Source organism: Equus quagga, chromosome 5 (genome assembly GCF_021613505.1).
Source record: "Equus quagga isolate Etosha38 chromosome 5, UCLA_HA_Equagga_1.0, whole genome shotgun sequence".
In the NCBI taxonomy this organism is placed as follows: domain Eukaryota; kingdom Metazoa; phylum Chordata; class Mammalia; order Perissodactyla; family Equidae; genus Equus; species Equus quagga.
In genome coordinates this window covers 109,290,797-109,309,930 of record NC_060271.1, presented here as the reverse complement: position 1 = coordinate 109,309,930, position 19,134 = coordinate 109,290,797, and the positions used below count along the sequence as shown (strand labels likewise).

Sequence of the window (19,134 nt, the reverse complement as noted above, 5' to 3'; positions counted from 1 at the left end):
GTACCCAGCGGCGTCAACTTTGTAGTTGACTATCTAAATTTTACTAGTCCATTTTTATGCTGCCTGTTTTCCATTAATAAATGTGCAGCATATCTGTTGTTATTTTCAAGTAACCATTTTAAGAGATTTTGAAAGAGCAGGAAGGTTTCAGTGTCAGATGCATGGGACTCTACAAAAATTGAAGTATCGAGAATCTGGCAATATGATTTTTCTCTTCTCCCTTTTTCTTTTCCCGTCTTGTAGTTTTTCATTTGCCTTTGGTTTTATTTAGTTAGTTTAAGCAGAAAACTCTTGAATGCCTTTGCTACTTGTAGATCATGATAGTACTTTCCCTATTGACAAAAGGTCTACAACTGGCCAAGATACAGTCGCACAGGTTAAAGTGGCCAGGATGGATACAAACTTTCCACTATTGTTGTAAGATTGCTTTCATGTTGGGTGACCCTGTCAATATTTTAGGAGCTAACCTCTTAAAGGAAGGTTATTAATATGATGAAACCAGCTTATTTTCCCTGAATTACCCCTGTTGCAAGTGATATGTCACTTTAGTCTTTCCATATCTGGGGCAGTTTTTGTTGTTGTTTTTTAAGATGCCAATTGCAAAGTGTTACCAAGGCAACCAGACTGAACAGCTTGTTAGTTAACTTAAGTATTATATGTAGATTTGTTAGACACCATAGGAAAAGAATCAGGTGAAGCTTCTGTTTTCAAATAGATAAAATTAAAAATTCAGAGGCAGTGTCAGAAAAGCCTTCTAAATGATGGAAAATACATGATGTGACTGTAGTTTTCTCCTTATTTTCTCCATGGAAGAGAGATGGACTAAAGACACACATGAGTAAATGAAACCTAATGGAAGAATGATCTAGAAACAGGCTGAGAAAGAAAGTATCAGAAAAGTAATTCCTGATGCTATGGTAACCATAGTTGGGTTTAAGTGATAGGCTGATGGCTGGTTGGGGGAAGGGAAGGATGCTGAGTGAGTGAAGGTTCTAGGTAATCTATAGAAAGGTGAATAGAGTGTTGAAAGAAAAGAAGAATAAAGCCAAGAAATTTAAAAACTACAAAAGAAAAAAAGATTTAGATCTTAGAAATGTAAATTCTTTGAAAGCATCATTTTACATTTGTCAAGTCAGTATAACAGGCTTGAATCTTGGGCCTGCTAGTCATGAAGTAATAACACAGGCTTGAAAAATTAAAGTGAAACTCTTAGAAATATGGGAAGTTACTGGTTCATGGTGGGAGATTTTTATAGATCCTTTTTCGAAATCAGATAAAAAATGTAAGATATAGGTGATCTGAATGTCATAATTAAGAAGCTTGATTTAATAGATTTGCAAGTTTGTATCCACTAAACAGAGAATACAGGTTCTTTTCAATTGGCCATGTATTTTGAAGTTGGCCAGAGGCCACATACGTGCACATGCCAAAAAAACTCAAGAAATTAATAGTAGAAAATTGTGTAGCCTACATTCTCTGGTCAACAGCGTGGTAAAACTATAAATTAATCAAAAAAGGAAAGCCAAAAAAACTACCTGTGTAGCAATTCACTAACACTCTTCTTAAAAGTCTTTCAAGAGGAAATCAAAGTTGAATTATAGATTATATAGAATTGAGTTACATTGGGAGTAATACATGTCAAAAATTAAAATATAACCAAAGCAACATTTGACTAAAGTATTAAAATCATAGTTAATTTTTTTTTTATTTCTAAGAAAAGAGAAATAGAAGTGAACTAAGCATTAATCTTAAAACACCAGAGAAAAACCAAAGAAATAACCTGGAAGACAAAGAAGGAAGAGATTGAAAAACTTAAAAGAACTAATGAACATATAAACTACAAAAAGAAAGCTTCATCAAGAAAGCCTACAATGACTGAAAATCTAGATGAATTAGATGCTTTTTACTAAAATATGTTAGTACAGATGATTCTCAAAGAAGTAGGACACCCAAGTAAGAACCAGAGAAGAAATCTGGCCCTTCGCCCTTTAAAAAAATATACTGAGTTCAGATAGTTTCACAGGTGGGTTGGATGAAAACATCAAAGAATAAGTAATTCCTGTGTTATTTAAACAGTTTTACAGCTGAGAAACAGGTAGAATGCTAAACAGCTCACTGAAAGAGTTAGTGTAACTTTGAACCTAAGACTGATGAGGCCAGCACACACACACAAAAGAGAGAGCGACAGGCTAATATTACTCAAGCTTATAAATTTAAAAATCTCAAAATCTAGTGGGATCTTTAAAAACAGAGATCTTTCTAAGAAAACAAGGATGATTTAAAATCTGCTAATTGATTATATCAATAAATTAAAGGAAAAGCCGATATGATTATCTTGAGAAAAGTTGGAAAAACACTTAATAAGATTTAATCCTCATTTTTAACATTCTTAAATCCCTTCGCGCTCTGATTCACTTATGGTTCAGAGTGTCTCTGGTAGCCTACCTTATCCCACTTGTATTACAGAGTCAGTTCTTAAGAAGTAAATAACTCTCTCAAGGCTTGAACTGCCAAACACACATCCACAGGTGACGATGTTGTGACGGTTAAACGTAAAGAGCAGAATAACTAAGGAGATGTAATATGTTGGATTTTAATGGAAACCTGTTTTGTTGAAGCATGTATTTGAAAAATCTGATTATACATACCAAATATTTTGCAGAATAAGAGTGTGTTGGAATGTGATACAGAATAAATTAATTACAGCACATTCACAAGAGTAGGAATTAATTGCTATTTGCAATTAAAGTCAGAGAGATTGTATTAATTATGAGACAATGTGCCTGTGTTTGCCAGACAAGCCATCTACTGAATGTACTTTACAAACTCCATCTCTATCAGTCCCCGTACAGTCAAGATTCGCTTTCTCCTCCTCAGCTTTTTTATTTGTTCTGCCCACATTGACGGGGATCTGAGAGTGGAAGTCCTCATTATGTAATCATGTTCTCTTTTCAAGGCAGTTCCTTGAGATTATAGTATGAGAACAGGATAAGTGGATCCTCCCTCTACTCTGCTGCAGCCACACTGGCCTCCTTGCTGGGACACCAGGAGTGCATTAAGCATTCCCTCTGCTGGGAAGCTCTTCTCCCAAATACCTCCATGGCTCACCCCCTCACTCCTTCAGGTCCTTATTTAAACTTCAGCTTCTCAGTGATGCCTCTTCTGACCAAATTGTAACAACACCCCCCCCCCCCCCCCCCCCCCCCCTCCAAACCCCCCCCCCCCCCCCCCCCCCCGCCCATTCTTCCATGCACTCCATTTCTCCCTTTCTCTATTCTGATTTTCCCCATAGCATTTACCACCTCTGCTACTATATAGTTTGCTTATTCATAATGTTTACTGTTTATTTTCTGTCACACTCTGCTGCATTGTAAACTATGCGAGGGCAGGCATCTTTGTTTTCTTTATAGTGTATCTCAAGCTGCTGGAACAGCAGATGCTCAATAAATATTTTTGAATGAGTTACTAGAACTACGGGTATGAAGGCTCTTCTCTACTATCTATGGTTAGACAGGAAGTAGTTAGACAAGGAAGATCGACAGTGAAATGAAAGATAGAGCGATCGAGGTAGAAAATGACCTGAGGAACAGGGTTGGTTTTGGAAATAGATCTACCTGTGTGGCATCAAGAGCTAAGTGAACTGGAGGTGAGGAGGCCCGGATTCTTGCTTTAATCTCACCACTGACCTTAGGTAGGTGACTTGAACTCTTGGGTCTCAGTTTCTTTATCTACAAAATGGGGAGACTAAACTAGGTGACCTCTGGGAAAGACAGAGCTCATGGAAATTTACCCCAATACTACATGGCATCATTTTCACCCAACAATTTCTGACCCACCTCCCCGCCCCCAAGGTCATAAGGCTGTGGTGGTGTACTTTGGGTTTATTTCTGTCTTTTCCTCAAGGACTTTATGTTGCTGCAGGTTTCTTAAAAGTTTAAACCAAGAAATTGAGCTATGGAGTGGGGCCGCAGAAGCTAGGGCTTTGCTACCCAGTCCTAAAGTCTTCGGGTGTTACCCATCTCGATTTATTTTTCCTGTCTCTACAATCGAGGCGTAGCAATAGGTCAGTACAGAATACCAGAGAAAGGGGAATGGGGTGCATTTAATGGATCTCTGCTAGAGATAGAAACATACCAGATATCATTTAGGGAAATTACTTGGGAATTTGGCTCATTATCTGTCTTGCTAAGCTGCCACATCATAGAATCATATAATCTTAAGAAGTTCATCTCAAAATTCAGGCATGGAGGTCGAGTCCTTTCCTGTTGATTATCATACCTGTGTCCAGTCCCTGAAGTAGCCGTGATTTATTTGTGAGTCTATTTTGGTGTTTAGACATACACTATGTTCAAAGAATAGCCCTTAAAATCCTTTTTAAATTCAAAAGTCTTTCAGTTAGTCAATGACGAAGTCCGGTTTTCAGATTCTCCAATCATGTGGGCATCTTCCCTTCGCCTTTCTTCAGTTTGGTCAACACACTGGACATTGATTGTTCAGACGAGTGAGGGAGAAGGTGGAGAAGAAGGCATCTCCAGGCTGACAGTTGGGTGTCATGAGCACATCTTGGGAGAGATGTGCATGGTCGGCTGAGCTGAGTTTGAGGGTTTTCACTGCATTTGTTTCTCTACCCTCCTCTTTGGCTGGTAGATAGATCATCAGAACTGCCTGTGCTTCCCACACAAGTGCCCCCCACTGCCCCTGGGCACGTGCTAAATTCTTTCTCTCCCATTTAGAAGAGAAGCCCGATTGCTCCAAGGCCCGCTGTGAAGTCCAGTTCTCTCCACGTTGTCCTGAAGATTCCGTTCTGATCGAGGGCTATGCGCCCCCGGGGGAGTGCTGCCCCTTACCCAGCCGCTGCGTGTGCGACCCTGCAGGCTGTCTGCGCAAAGTCTGCCAGCCAGGCTACCTGAACATACTGGTGTCCAAAGCCTCAGGGAAGCCGGGAGAGTGCTGTGACCTCTATGAGTGCAAGCCAGGTACGCGCAAGCGTCGTCTCCGCACCATCAGAGGGAGTGGGGCCTCCGCAGCCAGCCCTGGCCTCTCCCTCCCCGTGAAGATGGCCATTCTCCTCCGTACCGTGCGAGCCTGCTGCTTTGGGCTAATGGCAGCCTGGCTTCTGGCCTTCTAGTCAGAGAACCAGAGTGATAATCCCCTGGTCCATACGCGCCTTCAGGGAGGGACCCTGTCTTTTTCTCTTTTCTTTTTTTTTTTTTTCTCCTTCAGAGTGTGCTTGACGGGGGACATGGGGCTAAAATTTATGGTACTGTGGCTACCTGCTTCATTTCCCCAGAGAAGGTCATAGCTCTCATTTGCAGATATATCTGTCACTTTAAAGGATTAGATTTTAAAAACTCATCGTACATAAAACAGTTATTTTTAGATAAATATATGCATCAAAATGCCAGACGTTTCATAATGAAATACTCAGCCCCAATCTTTCTCCTTGCCATTTCCCCACCATTCGTCCATTGACTTTTTACAGCATGTGCTAAGTCATCTTTGACTGTTTACTCACCTTCTTTGCCACATTTGATTAGTTGTCATGTCCCAGCTGTTTCTTGCTTTATGTTATTTCTAACATCCTTGTTCTTGTGGCGGCAGTTCTATTGTGGTCTGTAAACAGGTCTGTAGTGATTTCCTCTTTGCAAGTTTCTAACCAGTGGTCAGATTTTTTTTTAACTGCTAGGTAAATACTTCAAGCAAAGCAGTCCCTTGTCCATCTCTTGAGCTGTTCTATCAGAAACGCCTGTAGCTGACTGTCACCATGCATGTAACCGCTATCCGTTTAACTCTCTGTCTCTCTCTGCACCTTCATCTTAACTCTTAAATGTCTTCTTCCCGCTTTCCTTGCACAGAATATTGGGGACAGACTGCAGTTCTCTAACATTGATGGAAATAAAAATGCCAGTGCGAGGACAGGGTTTCTGGGAAGCAAGGAAACTGCAGAAATTTGTCAAGAGCCAGTGTTTGATTTGGGGACTCAAAATTCCAGTACCTGTCACAGTAAATGGTACGTCTCTTTGCCCCTTTCAGTCTTCAGCGTGGACTGCAGCACCGTGGAGTGCCCCTCCGTTCAGCAGGCCGTGTGCCCCCTGGATAGCTACGAAACTCAAGTCAGACTCACCGCGGACGGTTGCTGCACCCTGCCAACAAGGTCGGTGTGTCATCAGTGTATCAAGTTTTCTCCTCTGTCTTGTGTGTTAGCATCATTGAAGGCACAGTTTCAAGCATGCAGTTCGTTTTCCCCAGGTATTAGGGAAAGCTAGTATTCTCCTGTTTCTGTGGAGAAATCACTGAACTGTTACCATGACTTGTAATTATGTTTCGTTCCTCGGATCAGAGCCAGGTGTCATCAGGTTAAGTCATTAATCCTTCCAGATTCTTCACGTCGGGGTGCCTGTGCACTTGGGCACACTGGGAACTGTGCTGGCAAATATGCCCCTCAGAATGTAGTCAGGGAGGCAGTGAGGAACCGCTCTATAGTAGGCATGTCATCTGATCCTCTGCAGTGAATCATATAGGTGCTTAACCATTGTGTCCAGCGGGATAAAACGTTGTGTGTAGAATTGCAATCATAGAATTGCTCCCCGGGGGTCCTTGACGCTGGCAATCACACATCTGCCCGGACCTATTACTTGCTGAGGCAAAGAGGAGTCTAAATTCTTATAATGCTTTCTGGAGTGACAAACACATCTCTCTTTGTCTTGTTGGGAAAGAAAGCAACTGTCCTTTTAGTCCTAGTAGCAGGATGTCCACTTGGCCCTACAGGACCAGGCTTCCTCCAGAAGGTGAGGGTCTCCAGGTCCTGTCCTTGACAGTCCTCGTAGCACCGCCACGGAGCTGGCCCTGCGTGCTCTGCTCAGGAGAAGACTGTCCTCGGGAATGTGGGGTTTACATTCTGTTTCCCCCACTGCGAGGCTCTCCCCTCTTCCTGCCGTGACCTCCCCTCAGCCTTTTCCAGGCCACTAAGCCATCATTGTGACTAAGTCATCTCATTTCTTTCAACTTTTGCTCTACATTTAATATCCAGAGTTAAAAGGGTGCCTTTAACTCCATTCCTAACCTCTCTCTGCCTCAGTCCCAGTCCCGGTGCTGGGCACTTAGCATCTAGGTGTGTTGCATGAGTAATTATGATTATATGAATGCTTTGATAAGATAGGAATCTGTATGGCCCCGTAGTTAAGGTAAGTATCAATTATTTGTCCATAATTGGAGTAGACAGCCAGAGTTTGTTCTAAGGATTAATTTTTTCTTCTCTTAAAATGCCTTAGTTCTTTGGCACCTCTTAATCTTTGTCCTGTCAGAAACCCTAGGATTCTCATAGACATATCTCACATGACTTGCCCTCGCCTTTATACTGTATCGTAAAACAGATACACAGATTTTTATGAAGATAACAGACGAACAGTGGCACATAAGAACAGTTCTTCTGACATTAGGATGTGATCATTTATATGAAGATGCTTGCCAAGGGGTGGAGTATTGTGCAAACATCAGGTATTACTAAGCGGTGGAGGAGGAAAATGGAGCATTACTAACGGTAACAGATGTCCCTTCAAGGTCTTCGTGAAAAGGAAGGTGGCACATTATGTTAGAGAACCTAATTAATCAAAACTCAGCCAGTTGTTAATTAACAAGTCCTTCAGTGAGGAAGAGGGACAATTCTCAGTTCACTATTATAAACGTAGTGTAGCACCATCTGCATGAAGGAGGCACAGGAGGCTACTTTTTCTGTTGCTCTAGGGGGTCGAAATGGGTAGAAGCTTCAGGAAGACATGTTTAATCTCAGTTTCAGGAAAAAAAATTTCTCACAACTAATAATGTACAGTAATGCATCGGGCTGCTTCCTGAGATAGACTGAGCTCGCTGGAGCTGGGTGGATTTCTTCCAGTCTGGATGGCCACCTGCCAGGAATGCTTAGAAACAGTGTTACCTTGGAAAGGAGGTTCAACTAGATGCCTTCCATTTCATCTCCAAGCTTTTGTGAGTCTTGTGAATGTACACCTTAGGATGGTTGTTATTGTGTTGACGTAATTTCCACCTGGGCATTCAAAACTAAGTGGTCAGTTAAGTGCGTCTCTAATGAAGAAATGGAAATCACGGAGAAGGAAGTCATTCAGAATCCTACTGTAAATTATTTGCGGGGAAGGGACAAGTTCTCACAGCTCTGTAGCTTCCTGTATTTCGCTAGTCAGTGACCCATACTCACCCCCTGCCCCTTCTCCATGTGCATCCTGTGTTCCCACTTGAACAAGCCCCTCCCCCTGCTCTCTCATGCTCTGTGCCTTTGCATTTGAACTTGACTCTTCCTGGAGTGCCTTCCCCTTTTACAGCTTCTACGCCTCCTTCAGGACTGCATTTCCTTCTCTTTGAAGTGTTCTCTTCTGCAGCCCCTGAGGATGACTGAGGTGTCACTCCTCTGCTCCCTTGTGTTTTAATTCCCCAGGGGTCTCTTTATCATGGCACTCTTCATAAACATTGAAATCGTTGATGTTTTTGGTCAATCTCTCCTCAGTGTGGTTCTCGAGAGAAAGCAGTATTTTGTAGCCTCTACTACCTAGAATAAGACTTGATGTGATATGTCAACCATTTATGAATGAATGAATGAACAGGCCCACTCTTAGCCCTGATGACTTATATGTTGAAGGAAGGAAAAGGAATGAATATTTTTAGTTTCTTGTTATCTGTCATTGAGTGGTGATATTACTCCTTGTCTCAGTTTAAAACGCTTGCAGTTTTTCCGCAGCCCCCTCTTTATGGCCCAGTTCTCGATACTGCAGAAACCCTCCATGCCAAGCTCGGAGCTCACCTCTCAAAGCATAAGATGCCCTTACCTCTCCCTTCCCTTTTCTAATATCGTTCGTCCTGCAGGACTCCAGTTAAATTCTACTTTACCCACAAGGTCTTCATGCTTCAACCAAAACCCATCCCACTCCCTGGAAACTCCCAACATATCCTTTTCCATGTTGCCAATGAATTATATACTTCCTTGCATTGTTATTTAACTGTTACATGCAGAAAGCCTTGTCTCCACAACTAAAGGACACTTCTAGAGGTCAGGAGTTATGTCTTCTTTCCTCTCCTCTATGTATGCATTAATACTGAATGAATTGGTAAATGTAGAGTGTACTCAGACTACGGCTTAACCTAGCATAGCGTATTAAGCGGGTTCCCACTTACTGAGGAGGATGATAGACAGATCACCCTTTGACAAGAGAATAAAACCCAAACAATCATGTGAAAATGGAAACAAAAAGGAGTGAGCCTACTATGTAGTAATAATAATATTTTAAGAGAAAAAAACTACATAACTTTATTCTTGCGTGTGATCCATGTCAAAGGTTCTCTCTTTTAAGAGCATGATGTTTAGGTATAAAGAAGAGCATTTTAGAATATTTGAAATTCTGTTATAATTATTTGACCTTTAGCAGCATATTTATAAAGAGCATTGTTAAGAACTTAGAACCCATTTGAGATCAAAACTGATTATGTGGAGGATTCAGGGGGAAAAGGCCTTTACAAATAGGGAAAAATAAGGTAAACTATCAGACACTCCAGCAGTGGAGATACCTTAGGTGAAAATAGCAACCCCTGTTTTGTAAGGATTTATTATACTTCCGTAGACTAGAAAAGGTGTTTCTGGACTTTTCACCCTCCTCGTCTTAAAAATAAATTCCTCACTCCTTCATTCCCATCCGAATGGAATTCCAGTCCTAGTGAGACTATTTCACCCGCTCAGCCCCCTAACAGCCTTATCTCTGTGTGAGTCATCCTTGCTCAATTTGTGAATTTTCTTTTGAGTTGTGTATTTTTAGTTCATTCATTCATTCAGTTTTTCATTCATTCATCAAACATGAGTTGAGCTCTTACAAGTGACAGACACTACCCTCTAGGTGTCCTTATCACGCAAGGATGTCTATTTCCACTTACATCCCTGACTAGTACTGGTTTTCCACCTACGTCTCTCCTCTCTAAATCTAAGTTATTCCTTCTTTCCTTGCTGCCTCTCTGGTTTTTCTTAATGGTCTATCCTTCATTTTCCCCTTTTTTGCTGTCTTTTCTTCTAAACTTCATCCTGTTTAGACATCATTCTTATGTATGATATAATTGACTTTTAACTATTTTTAATTCTTCCTTCCTTCAGCTTGGCTTGCCAATTCTTTTCATCCTTTTTTCTTCTCTTAGTGCTGGAATATGCTGTGAGCTATATGACAGCTCATCATATCTTCCAGGAGGTAGTGAAAAGGAATGAGAGTGGCTCTGGGCCTTACATTGGGCCTAAACCTTGCACACTGACAAAAAGGAAAAATGAGACATGTCCATGCTCATGACACCTGATGGCCTTTGGGAGGCCCTTTGTGCATGTGTGTGTACGAATGCCTCTGTGCAAAAGGAAACTTACAACAGAGAAAGTTATGTCAGATACATTGATCCAAATGATGTCTTTGCAGAGAAGGAAAAACAAGAAAGTCTTTAAGTGACAAGTAGGTTACAGGAACAATGACAGCTTAACTGTGTAATGCACCTTGCTGTTTACAAAGCATTTTCACTTCTGTTGTTCTCATTTTATCGTCGTTCTGACTCCCTGAGGAATTTGTGCATATGAAAATAGAGATTGAGAGAATAAGTGACTTGCACAAAATCACAAATGTTCTCTGGTACAGTGGATGGAACAGGTCCAAATCTTCAACCCAGGTTACTTGACTCAAAGCGTTGTACTTTTCCACTGCAGTGTTTTTGATAACAGTATCAATGAATCTGAATTTATATCTCACCAACACATTTATATATGTCAGCATAGTACATGTTAACATAACACACATATGTTTCAGTTAGTCATTGATGTGTAACAAGCTACCCCCAAAAGCAGTAGCTTAAAACAACAAAGATTTATTATTTCTCACGACTCTGTGTTCACGACTCTGGGTGGTTCTTCTGCAGTCAGCTGGCAGGTCGTCTGGGGCTGGCAGTCTAAGGTGGCATTATTCCCATGTCTGGAAACTCAGCTGGGATGGCTGGAAGGGCCTGTCACCTCCTGTGTGGTCTTTCATCCTGGGCTTTTTCATATGATGGCAGAAGCAAGAGAGAAAGTAGCAAAGCCTCAAGGAGCCAAGACTTGGAAGTCACACAACATCACTTTCGCACATTCTCTTGGTCAAAGCAAGTCACAGGGTGAGCCCTGATTCAAAGAGTGGGGCAATCGATTCCACATCTTGATGGGAGCAGCTGGAAAGAATTTGTGGCCATTTTTAATCCACCATAACATACATTTGACCAGAATAAGTGCCTTTAGATTTCATTTTCTGATTGTAGAAAGTTAGTGGAGTGCTGCAGCTATGTGACCCTTTCCCAAAGACTAATGTCCTTCTGGTCCTGGGGCTCTGGGTCCTCAGGTGTAGTTCAGGCCACCTTGTGGTTAAGCTCCCTTCTCTTTAGCAACTGCCTTTCTGCCTCTCTCTACACGGTTCACCCGGCAGTAGACACGTGAGTTGGAGCCTCTGAGCACCACCTCAGCTTTAAGCATCGTTTAGCCAACCATCATTTTTACCTCCTCTCCTTAAGGAATGTTGTGACTACCTAGTTGAACTTGGTTTTCTCTCATCACGTAACGGAGAATGCCATTTTTGGATGCCAGGAGATCAGCTTGATGAAACCGGGTCAGCCTTAAAAACAAACACTAAAAAAACTCAAAGGCGTTGCATAGAAATTCTCCTCTATAGTGGTTGATTATGTGATGGTTGTCTGAGGGGAATGGACCCACCAGCCATGGTTGGAGGGTACATGAGCCTGGGCTGAACATCTGTGCTTCCCACGTTCTCCTGTGACAACCCGCCCAAACCTCAGCCTACTTGGGCTATTTCTCAAGAAGAGAGCTCCTAGGTCACAGTTGTTTTCTCTATACCTGTCACTCTTTGCTATCTCCAACGTGTGTGCCTAGTTTTACAGTCTTCCCTTTGACTCTGTAATTTTTCACCAGTCGTTTTAGATACAGGCTTACAGGGTAGACATTAACTAGTTAAAAATCTAGACAGTAATACCTGTACCTTATTCGCTTTCACTGTAAGTCAGATGAGTTTTTCAGTACCCTTATGCCTTTTGATTTGTTATATAAATATTTTTATGTTTTTATTAAGAAGATGAATGAATGTAATATGTTATTGACAGTCACCCATTCTAAATTTATTTTAATGAGATTTGTCCCAAACTTTTTGTTCTGAAACATTCTGTTATCAGTTTCTGTCTATAAATATACATTCCTTAGAAGTTATTGAAAAAACTCCACTTGGTTATTTTGAGGTGGAAATAAATTAAGTCATTGTTTATAATGTTCAAAAACTTAAAATAGGGTTTCTCCTGGGTTGTGCACAGCACAGCAAGCCAGATTCCCAAGCTCCCTCCTGGCTCCAGCCTCTCTCTGACTAAGGGTCTGATTCTCTTCCAGAACCTATATCCGGAACATTTATATCTCTTGCTTTCTGGGACACTATACTGAAAATTCTATTTTATTTTTAAATCAAGATGCAGAAACACTTTTAACTCTTTTTTCTTAGTCCAAAATAATTAAAAATATTATATTATCTGTTAGCTAAAATGTTGACTTAACACGTGACTTTGGTTTTCACCAAAAAGTCTAATAAGATATCTTGAGCACATTAGATTTTAAGTCCAGTTCCACTCGACGTGAGGACGAGCCTGAATCTTAGTGCTCCCTCCCAGGAAGCAGGTTGTATGGCTCTCCTGTTTCAGAGATGGAGCATCGTGAGCTGGAAGGGTCCCGCCTGGTGAGTAGCAGAGCCAGGCTCTGTGAGCACAAACCATGGGGCAGCACTGTCCACCTGTGGTCCTGCCCCCTACCAGCCCCTCCCTGGCTCCACCACTCAGGCGACCTAATATTCCATGTCCTAAACTTCCCTTTATTACAGTAGTCTGGGAGCAAATGTCTACCTGTGAGTGAGCCGTTCAGCAGCTAAAGAATGCTCCTCCACACATCACCTGGTGCCGGGCAGAGAGAGCACGCCCCTGGATGTGGAGTGCTAGAGTCCAGGCCCACTTCTGCAAGAATTGGGACAAGCCTCTCCCGTTATCTGGGTCTGTTTTCTTATCCGAGAGAGAAGGACGGAAGGAGGGATTTGATGATCTCCAAAGCAACTTCTACCTTTAAATTCTCTGAGTCTCCCAAACCCTTTACAGGGGAAGGAACCCAAGCTACTGATGAAAGGAGACCCTAGGAAAGAAAGGAGAAGGAAATTGAAGAAAATTCCAGACCTTAGAAGATAATGGGAGATAGAAAGTTTGCATAGTGATAGGAAGGGAAGAAAGTCCAAAGGAAGTCATAAAAGAATTATGGTTACCTTTTTTTTTCATTTTCTTTAAAAAAACTTAGGAAAAGCAAAATGAAATAAACTGTTAGGCTAATGATTTTAAACCAGGGTAATCAGAACTGGCTGAATTGTGACAGCTGGGTGATAATCCAATAAAATAGATTGCCTTTTGGTTAATGGCTAGTTGAACATTGCCGGTTACTTTTTTTTTTTTTTCCCACATCTGTAAATAGATAGTCCCTTATATAGCAGGAGCAGAGAATATCTTTCCAAAGGCTGAATCCAGAAGATAAGGATTTACTCTATTAAACTGCTCTCTAACAGAATGTGGATAGCTCTGCCTGTCAGCCTGCCTTGGTGGGTGTGTTAGGGGGAGGCTGACGTGTGCAGCATCCTCGTACCCCCACACACTCACCAGCATGAACTACATAAACCTGTGCATGGCTGCTTGCTGGCTCCCAGACCCATATTTGTACCTGTTTCTCCCCAGCTGTCACTGCTTCACTTTCCCTGAGGTTCTGTCTTTGTCTGTCTTCCCTGTCACTCCTCTTTATCCAGCTCCTCCGTATTCTTATTGCATTTTTCTGTATTTTACACTAACTTGTATACGCACACACAGCATTATATTCATGGAAGAGTTTTAGATTCTCTGTTCCTAACTTTATGATTGAACCATTCCTTTCTATGTCTCTTAAAATAAAAAATAGTCTACTGAATTAAGTTCCTTTTTTCCTTGTTTGAGCCTCAGTTTTATTTCTCTCTTATAAGGCATTGACCTTAGAGGACAATTTCCCACTCATAACCTCTCATATCATAACAGCTCCAAACACTGTAACTCCAGGAAGGGAAATAAGATGAAAGGAAAATGCCAACCCCATTGTATCTGAAAGAGACTTCAGATGTACAGCCCATGACCAGAATGAAGGTTCTGAATTTCCTTTACTTTCACTATGACATCTAGGTATTCATACTGTGCTGCTTCAAATTGAAAATCTAGGGGATGTTTAGTTCCCATCCCTCAATCCTTGTTCCTTTGTGCTCTCAAGAAAATTTATCTTCTTGTTGCTATATTGTATTATGATAATAGAGTCTTAGCAGATTGCTAGCACACTGTTTCCTGTTAATAGATGTAGATACTTAGAAAAAGAGCTTTCTGAGGTTCCAGAATTCACAGCCTCAAATTGACTCATACTGGATGAGGCCAGCAGAATGGAATCTTTGGCAGGTTGTCCCTTCCCTTCAGAAGCACTTGAGTTAGATCAAAATTAATCTAACCACAAAGCTACAGTGAGTGAAAACAAGGCACAGACTTGAAAATGCTCAGTTAATGGCAAAGACTCATTGAGGACCTCATGGACGATAGACAATACTGGGCTTGCCGTGGGGTATGGTGATGAGTAAGACATGGCCCAGGCTTGAAGGAACTCACCACCTTGCAAATATCACCTCTGCCAGTTTCAAAAGCATTTCAGACCTTTGGAAGGTAATAAGAAGGGAACAGAGTAATCTGCCTTCAAGAAAAGAATCAATTAATAAAAACTGGCTTTCTACCAAGTAATGAAAACTGAATTTAAGAAAAAGCTATAAAGTAATATGCCAGATTGAAATCCAAACTAGGAAATCAAGGACCTCAAAAAGCACACACCCATATGAAAACTGATGACAGTTTTTCATATCCCTACCAATTTACCTATGGTTTTACTTGGAATCATAACCGTTCCCGTCTTACTGAGAACTCAATGGATTTTCTTATTTCTCTGCTCCCTTAACATCTGTTCTGAGTAATAGCCTTGGAGTGACAATGTCAAGAGTCCTTTAACTTTCTCTTTGCTAACGTATTACACTTAGGTGGTTGAGCTTTCCAGAGCTCCTCAGTCAGCTCTTATCTCCAGAACGTCAGCCTAGCATTCTGTTGGTTGAAGCCTTTAGGAGGATGTTGGCGGTGGGTGGGAGGATTACACAAGAGTCAGGAACATGGTATCAACGCAGGGCACATCAGCCCAGCAAGACACATGTCAAAGCCAAAAACTCCTTGAGGATGGCTTGGAGTTGACAGGTTCCTTCTCATAGCTCAGGGAGCACTCCTTAGTTCTTCTTTGAGTTCTTTAGATCATCAAATAGTATTTATTATAGACTCATATGCTTTTAACATTGTGTTAGGTAATTAGGTTGTTTGTATCATGCCTACTGAATCTAACTAGTGGAAATTGTCCCTGAATATGCACTTTCAAAAGAACTTTATCAAATTAAGAGACTTGTAATTAATTATCATGTCCATCTGTTCCCAAAACATTGTTCCAAAGAAGATGGCACTTAATAACAGTTTGGGTTTTTTTTAAGATTAGTTTGTTAGTAGACAAATTTCTCTAATTCAGTTCATTTTAGGTTGTTCCCTTTAATTTGGATAATTTATCCAGCTGCTTTTTGGGAATAAGTAAAATTAAATTATACAATATGTAAAATATGCATTAGCATAGTGCAGATTTAAAACATTCCTGACTCTTGACATGCTCTCCTGGTAGCATTCTCTTTGTTGTTAAACACATGCAGAATAAATTTGGAAATATATTTGAAGCTCTTCTTTCTCAACTAAGAAAAGAACATCTATTCTGTTGCCCTCTGTCACAGTAATTTTTGGCCCAAAGAGCAAGTCAACTCATAACTAAAAAAGCCAGAGTCTATATTAAACTCTGATGTTTTTAAAGCAAAATAATTGTAGGAATTCCATGTTGTTATTGGACTTATCCCCAGATTGAAGAAAATGTGCTTTCCTAGAAGTAAAGCCCTTGCCCATTGGAGATGAGCTATCTCCCTAGTAGAGAGTTTAATTTGTCAATAATTCACTTCAGATGTGTAAGCCCTGCACTTCCTATACTAGCGCCTTATGCCCTTTGTGTTTCACCACAAATTTGACCAATTTCTAGTCTTACTTTATATTTGTTTCAGTCCTGAAACAAAGCTCAAGGCTCTCACTCAAGTAGTCTTCAGTGGCTAGCAGTTTGGTCTGAGTGGGCCTGGCCATCAGCAGACACTGAATACATGGCCCTCTGACTCACACTGAAAGAAAGCAACTCAACTGAATTCCATAAGACTTTCAATCAAGTTGGAAAGCAGAATCCACAGCATGGATAATATTGAACCTCAGGGGACTTTCCCCACCCACCTTCATTTGATATTATCATCATCATGACACGGGCAAACAGAAGAACAGCTCCAGAAGGTTCTGCAAAAATGTTTTTTCAAGTTATTTACATAGCTAATAACCAAATCTAAAATATTAAAATCTTACCTCTTCTGGAAATACCAGAAAAGCAACCCCAAATTTCATGGAATATATTTTACTCTTCATTTGCATCTTTCTGTCGGATGTAAGGGATAGGATGCCTCATCATTGCATAGATCCAGTTCACAGAAGGTTTGGGGTTGTATTTGCCCATAGACGTTGACCTGCTGAACTGCAGCCCTGGAGATGGAGGCCGCTGGTTTCTCTTGGACTTGAGGGTCAGTCTGCTGTGAATGTATTGCACAGACAAGTGCATTTTAAATTATCCTTTCCTGACTTTGCTTTTGTTTGAGAAGGAAAGAAGTTGTATGTCTTGGCTCCTGTGATAGTAAGATCGAAAACTTTGATTTCCATAGCTAGATCATGGATTCTTGAAGACTTTAGGGCACTTCCTAAGACATTAGATTGTGTACGTTTTGAATACAAGGATACACCTTATATATTGCTCTCTCATCACTGCCTAGCACAGGTAAATATTCAATAAATGCTTTTAGTTAAATGTATAGATAGTTCATCTGGGGTGGGTCCTAGCATCAAAACCGCACAGTGTTTTTGGTCTGTTCAGGGGAGAGTATTTGAGTGTTTATCATGTGCTGCATATTATGCTACCTGGTGGGGCTAAGATGAAGACACCAATGTTAAGGAGCTTCCAGTCTAAAGGGAAGGTAAATAGGTATAAACCATTGCCGTTTAAAGTGCTGCATGCCTTAGAATTCCAAGTGTGCAAAAAACAGGCTCACAGAGCAAAGATATACTAATTCCAGTTTGGAAAGCTGTTGGGTTTTTCTTTTGAGCTGAGTCTTTAAGAATGAGTCAGAGTTCACCAGATGGAGAAAGAGGAAAGGGCGTTCTAGGCTATTGTGGTCATTGGTTCCTAAACTTTAAATGTATCTTGCAGCTTAAAACATTGGCATTAATCCCACCTGTCTTTATGATTGAAGACAAATGGAGTTGATGACAGTATTAGTTCTTCCCGCAGATAAGCACCCCAGTGTAAGACTATATCACTTGTTTAAGATGTTTCATTACTTTCCTATTGCTTATAATTAAAAATACTTCTTAATATGGTATACAAGGCCCTTTATTACCCAGCCCTGGCCTACCTCATTAGCCACATCTCCTGCAAGTCCCCACACAGTATCCCAAGTTCCCATCCCAACACATAATATGTTCAGGTGGGCTGAACATTTGCTCCAACCTAAACACACTATATTCTTTCTTTCCTCTGTAAATCGGAGTAAATTCTTTCCTCTTCCTGGAGTGTCCTCACCTCTACCCCGATTCCCCCACACTTGATGGACACTTCACCATCTGTGCTCAATCCAGCTGCCCTATGCATACACACACACACACACACACACAGCAGCAGCAGCCGTTTATCTTTGTGCCTCTAGTCAGAGAAAACATCATGGACAAAGCGATCCTTGGGGATAAATGGAGGTCTCTTAGGCATGTGAGGGGTATCAGTGTTGAAGACGTCGAACAGCTCCTGCCAGGAGTGCGTTTTTCCCCAGCATCCCTCAACAGCTTGGGTATCAGCACAGAGGAGGTAATTGGGTCGAATCACAATTTGCAGTTGGCAGCCTTGGGGCTGAATTTGATCCCAAGACATGTTTTTTTTAATTTATCCTCTTTTTTTTTTTTTTGCCATCTTTAAATTAGTCATCAGCATGTCAAAACTGGGGTGCTTCACATAAAAATCTAGCTTCTCTTGAGCACTTGGAAGGTATAGCAACACTGACTGTCCATTTCTGCATGAAATGAGTAGTCAAGCGCCCTGTGAGGGCAGAGAGCCCCTCTGTTTTAGGATTTCTGCCTGACTCCTGAAGACGTTCAAGTGTGCCATCTCTGGGTTTAACTAAGTTGAGGCTGGTATCAAGAGACCAGATATGGATGGGGGTTAAAGGGACAGGAAATTTAGACATCATGAAGATGACTCGGGCGGAACACCGTGGGTTTGAGGCTGTGTTGTTAAGAAGGTATAGTCAGGACAAGGCCCAGGCTGAGGAGAAAAGGGAAGGATCTGGGGTGTAGATGTCTCAGTGAGAGTGAAGAGTCGGTGAGGTGGGAGCATGGGCGTGCGAGGGCTGGAAGGATATGAACCATTGTGATCAGCGAGGAGGATGCTGCCTTGAGAGATTTAGGAGAGCTGTGGCTGGAGTGGAGGGGATGGCAAGGGTCACTGGATTCCAAAAGATCGAGTGAGGTCAGGGTGTTGAAAATGCTTTGTCCACATAGACCCTGAAGCCTTCCAAATTACAATTTCATAAAATAGCCAACAGGTGTTGAGTGTTCCTGTGGTCCAGGCGCTCTCTTAGGTGCTTGTCGTGTATCAGTTTATTTAGTCCGCAGAGCAGTCCTGTGAGATATGGGCATTTTAATCATTCCCATCTTACATATGGTGTAGTTGAGGCCTAGAGAGATGATGTAACTTCACCCAAGATCACACAGCTCCTAAGTGGCCAGAACTCAAGCCTAAGACTGCCCGAAGTCAAAGTGTGTTCTCTGAACCTCTGTCCCCTTAGCAAA

General features: G+C 41.4%; 1 protein-coding gene across 1 annotated transcript in view; it reads left to right on the top strand.

Annotated features, from left to right (window-relative positions):
• Positions 1-19,134, top strand: part of CRIM1 (cysteine rich transmembrane BMP regulator 1) — a 188,354-nt gene that overhangs the window by 79,033 nt on the left and 90,187 nt on the right. Inside the window, exons 3-4 of the mRNA XM_046662888.1 lie at positions 4,734-4,976; positions 6,034-6,154. Coding sequence (XP_046518844.1) covers positions 4,734-4,976; positions 6,034-6,154 — 364 coding nt within the window. The remainder of the gene's footprint in view (positions 1-4,733; positions 4,977-6,033; positions 6,155-19,134) is intronic.